A 4,867-nucleotide genomic window follows, 5' to 3' on the forward strand; every position below is an offset into this window, starting at 1 on the left:
CCCAGACACCATGCGGCCTGTGACCTCTTTACCTACAGGCCCCATGAGTGTGTCTCCCTGCCCCCTGGCTCCGATGCGCGGTCCCCACGTCTCCAGGTTTGAGGATGTAGCCCCCCCGAGTCTGCCCCACCGCCCCCTGCCCCCTGCGGGCACGAGCCCTGGGCTCTCTCCACGGCCTGCACCTGTCAGCTGCTCCCTGGCAGGTCTGGGGACAGGTGTGGCAAGTGTGACAGCTCCGTCACACACAGCTGCCGCGTCACCCTGGTGACCCTCGGCCTCTGCCCTGTGTGCAGGGAGGCGGGTCGGCGTGAGTGGTCTAGACAGTGACCCTCTGAGGCCAGGTCGAACAGCAGCCCCAGGCAAGGGTCACTGTCACAGGCCGCACTGGGGCAGGAGCAGAGCAGTGGTGCCTCGGCCTGTGATGCTCCATCGTGGGAGCACCCTCTTCCTTCGGAGCCAGGTCCCGCGTTCTGAAACATTCAGCCCTGAGGAGGACCTGGGGCCTGAAGGCCCAGCCCTTGAGCTGAGGCCCCAGCTCAGCAGCGATTCTCACACCATTTTCCTTCTGGAGAAGTGGTGTGTCTCTGGGAGCTTGTTGGAAATGCAGACTCCCAGGCCCCATCCCATCCTGAGGGCAGAAACTCCGGGGCCGGGCGTTGGGGGGCAGGGGACTCTGCTCAATAGCTGCCCCTGCCGGAGACGGGGTCCAGGGCTCGCTCACATCCAAGAACCCGACTGCGGTGATTCCCACCCCGCAGCCCTTTCGGAGCCTGGGTGAAGGGAGAGGGGAGCTCGGGGTGTTCAGACTGTGGGGTCCTGGGTGCAGGCCAGCCTTCTCCACCACCCTTCGCTGTGATATGCTTTGTTCCAGAAAAGCGTGGCGGTCAGTGGGCCCTGAGCAGGACCCAGGGTGGACCGCGTGTGATCACTTCAGGCCAGGGACGCCCACACAAGGCCCGCAGGCCCCACTGCCACCGCCGCCCGCCAGGCACCACTCACCGAGGGGGTCTGCCTTCCCGTCCTTGTCGGGCACGGTGAACACGCCCACCACCTCATGGCCCTCCTCCCGCAGGCGGCAGTAGACCTCCTGGCCGAACAGGCTCTGTCCGATCACTGCGATCTTCATGGCAGCGGCCGGCGGGGACCTGCGCAAAAGGGACACAGCGTCCCACGGGGCGCACTGGCCCAAGGGCGCAGCCCGCCTGCTCCACCCCACCCCCGGGCCCAGCTCTGGGCACCCTGGGTGGCCAGCTACTGCGGGGAGTGGTCCACCTGAGGGGCGGAAGGGGAGGCCACAGGGCTGAGCGGGGTGTGATCACAGACCCTGGACGCCCCGCCCGACGCCCAGAGCCCCCAGCCCAGCACCCAGCGCTGTGTGCCGCCGTGTCCTCCCGGGTCATCCGAGCTCATCTCTGCAACTAACCAGCCCTGCGACCTCAGTCAGGTCACATCAGCTTCCGTCTCCTCATTTGCTGATGAGGAAGCTGCTCCTCAAAGGCTTCCAGCAGCAGGCCGGGCGCTCCCCAAGCAGGAAGCAGCGCGGGGCTGCGGACTTGGGGCCTGTCCGCTCCACGGAGCCTTTGGATGAACCCAAGTTCTTAAACTGAGCACAGTACCCCGCACCAAAGTCCCCCTTTATGCTGAATGGGCTTTGTATCCTGTTTAAGAAATCTTTGCCTCCTTCAAGTTCCTGCACACCTTCTCTTCACCTTCCGGTTGTCTGACAGAGGAGCAAAGGCAGTCTCCTCTACAAGTGTTCCTGGAACTGCTAGACACCCACACGCGAAAGATGAGCCAGACACACATCAACAGTCTTCACAAAAAGTAACCGAAAATGCACCACAGATGTGAATGCAAGATGCAGACTACGAAACTTCTAGGGGACAACAGAGGAGACCACCCAGCATGTGGTGCTTTCCAGATTCAACAACAAAGGCATGATTTAAAAAGAGAAAAATAAGCTGGACATCATCAAGATTAAAAACTCTGCTTGAGACGCTGTCAAATGAGTGAGAATGGTGTGTGTGTGGGAGGTATGTGTGTGTGGTGTATGGGCGGTGTATCTGTGTGTACGGTGTATGTGCTGTGTGTGTGGTACATGTATTTGCACACATGTGTTTGGCAGAGTAAAGCCTAGAAGGACTCGCACAGAAATATTAAGAGTCACCAGGCAGGGTTTGGGGGTTTGGAAGTCTTTTGATAGCTCTAATTATCTTTTTCTTACCAGAATGTTGTTTTTGAAAATATTGGGTGTATATTACTCGTGGAAAATTAAGAGGACAAAGAAGGTCCCTCTGGAAGCAGGGAGGCAGGGTCAGGAAAGCCACTGTGGAGCTGGTGGGCAGGAGCCCTGGGTGGGGCAGCCCACCTTGAGCTTTGGTGCAGGGAAGGTCAGGTTGGGGGGCGGCAAGTGGAGGAGGGAGGAGACCCACGGCCCCTAGGGGGCCTCCTCCCCTGGTGGCACCTCGGTTCCCTCCTCCCGCAGGGCTCAGGGACACTGTGAGGCTGCGCCTGCAGCAGGGGGACCTTCGGGCTCCCCAGGCCCCCTGCCCAGTGGCCAGGCCCTGCTCAGGGCCCCTGTTCCGGGCTGCTGTTGGAAGGCCCTTGAGCTGGGCAATCAGCCACAGGCGTCGGTCCCCAGCTGCCCTTTGCTGGCCCAGAGCCATCTCGTGCCTGCAGTCATTCCAGCCGGGCACCTGGTGGTCCACATGCTCGTGACCCCCTCAGCCTGTGGGGTCACACTCCATCCGCGACCCTTCCCACGGTCCTGGGCAAGGGGATGGGCCACCGCATAGCTGCCCTGGGTTCAAGATTTCCTTGTCTCCTAAAGGGACAGGGGCATCTCCCAGCGCCATCGGGAAGGTTCACAGAGGGGAGATTTGCAGAGGGTCCGCGGCCAGTGGCAGGCAGAGGCCCCAGATTTTCAGAATCAGCCTCAGCCACTGAGGGCTATTATTATACCACCTATCAATTTTAGCCCAAGAAACTAAGATTCAGGGCTTAAGAAAGTTGCCTGATTTCTGGAAAATTGAGGGCGCAGGAGAACTGGGGTACCTGGTCGGGGTGCTTGCCTCCCCGAGGCAGGTGGCAGGTGAGGGGTCCTGACAGACCCTGGAAGGGCATGGGCTGTGAGCAGCTTGAGTAACGCAACACCCAGACCAGGAAGGGGGCTACCCTCACCCCGGCTAGGGTCTGGGGTCCCGTCCCCTCCCCGTGGGGAAGGACAAGGGCAGGTGGACTGGAGCTGTCCAATCACGAGAGGTCCTTGTGCCTGGGCCCCCCAGCTCTGGCCAATCAGGTAGGACCATCCCCAGTCCCGAGAATGGGGTGAGGGCCTTAGGAGGCGGCAGGACCCTCTGGTCACCTCCCCCCTCCAGCCTCCACGGCCCTGATGACGCCCACGGCCCACTGTGCGGCTTCGGGAAGCGCTTTTCTCTCCTCGCCCTCCCTCCCGCGCGATCCCCCCCGCCCAGAGCCTTCCTTCGGCCAAAGGACCCCCAGCCAGGCTGGGAGACTCCGCAACCCCCAGCGGAATCCCACCTCGCTCCCCGCCCCAGAGCGAGAGCAGAGCCAGGGCAGCCTCCCTGCCTCCCTCCAGGGGACTCACCACGGAGGAGCGCAGGCCTGACTGTCCAGAGGGACCTCTGAGTCCAGGTCCGGGCAGGGGACGGCGTTGGCGCTGACCCGGCCTGGGCGGTGGGGAGAGGTGGGGCTGGTCCCCGCCAGTCCCGGAGCCCCGGCCAAGGCCAGAATCCCAGAGGGGAGGGGCGCGGGGCTGGCGGGAAGCCACGGGGTGGGGGCGGGGGTGCGGGGACGAAGGGGAGGGGGAGGGAGGACCCTTCCAGGAGTCACGGGCTCTAAAAGGGCCTGCCGCGGTTCTCTGCAGGGCTGACTTGATCCAAGGACAGTGGCCCGCAGAAGCCGTAAGTTCACTCAGTGGCCTGGGAACTTCGCACAGAGCTGTCATGTCTTTCTGGGGAGACTCCCTGTACCTCGGGAGGCCTGTACTTCAAGGTCACATCCTAAGGGAAGCTTTCCCCAACCACACACCCACTAAGACAGACCCCCCCCTCACCACGTGACCACAGAGAGCTTCAGGGTGCTTCTGCACCCTCTCAGCCACAGGCTTATCCCAGGCTCAGAGATGACCTGACCACCATCTCCCCCGCTGCACAGTCCACAGGAATCCCCAGCTCCCAGTGCCTGGTGTTTCCTGTTCTTATTCAGTTGCTAAGCCCTGTCTGGCTCTTTGCGACCCCATGAACTGCAGCACACCAGGCTCCTTTGTTCTCCACTATCTCCTGGAGTTTGCTCAAATTCATGTCCATTGAGTTGGTGATGCCATCCAACCATCTCTTCCTCTGTCACCCCCTTCTCCTCCCACCTTCAATCTTTCCCAGCATCAGGGTCTTTGCCAATGAGTCAGCTCTTGGCATCAGGTGATCTAAGTTTTGGAGCTTCAGCATTAGTCCTTCCAGTGAATATTCAAGGTTGATCTCCTTTAGGATGGACTGGTTTGATCTCCTTGCAGTCCAGGGGACTCTCAAGAGTCTTCTCCAGCACCACAGTTTCAAAGTTATCAATTCTTTGGCGCCCAGCCTTCTTGAGGCTTCCCTGGTGGCTCAGACAGTAAAGAATCCACTTGCAATGCAGGAGACCTGGGTTCAATCCCTGCGTTGGGAAGATCCCCTGGAGAAGGGAACTGCTACCCGCTCCAGTGTTCTGGGCTGGAGAATCCCATGGACAGAGGAGCCTGGCGGGCTACAGTCCATGGGGTCGCAGAGAGTCAGACACACTAAGCAGCTTTCAGTTTCAGCTTCTTTATGAGCCAACTCTCACATCCATACATGACTATTGGAAAAACCAT

General features: G+C 60.7%; 1 protein-coding gene across 1 annotated transcript in view; it reads right to left on the reverse strand.

The window, feature by feature from the left end:
• Positions 1-3,713, reverse strand: part of ALDH1L1 (aldehyde dehydrogenase 1 family, member L1) — a 26,368-nt gene extending 22,655 nt beyond the window's left edge. The window contains 2 exon segments of the mRNA XM_010840456.1: positions 1,000-1,145; positions 3,608-3,713. Coding sequence (XP_010838758.1) covers positions 1,000-1,126 — 127 coding nt within the window. The 5' untranslated portion in view covers positions 1,127-1,145; positions 3,608-3,713.
• Between the last annotated feature and the right edge of the window lie 1,154 nt (positions 3,714-4,867).

This window comes from Bison bison, unplaced genomic scaffold (genome assembly GCF_000754665.1).
Source record: "Bison bison bison isolate TAMUID 2011002044 unplaced genomic scaffold, Bison_UMD1.0 scf7180017846623, whole genome shotgun sequence".
Classification (NCBI taxonomy): Eukaryota; Metazoa; Chordata; class Mammalia; order Artiodactyla; family Bovidae; genus Bison; species Bison bison.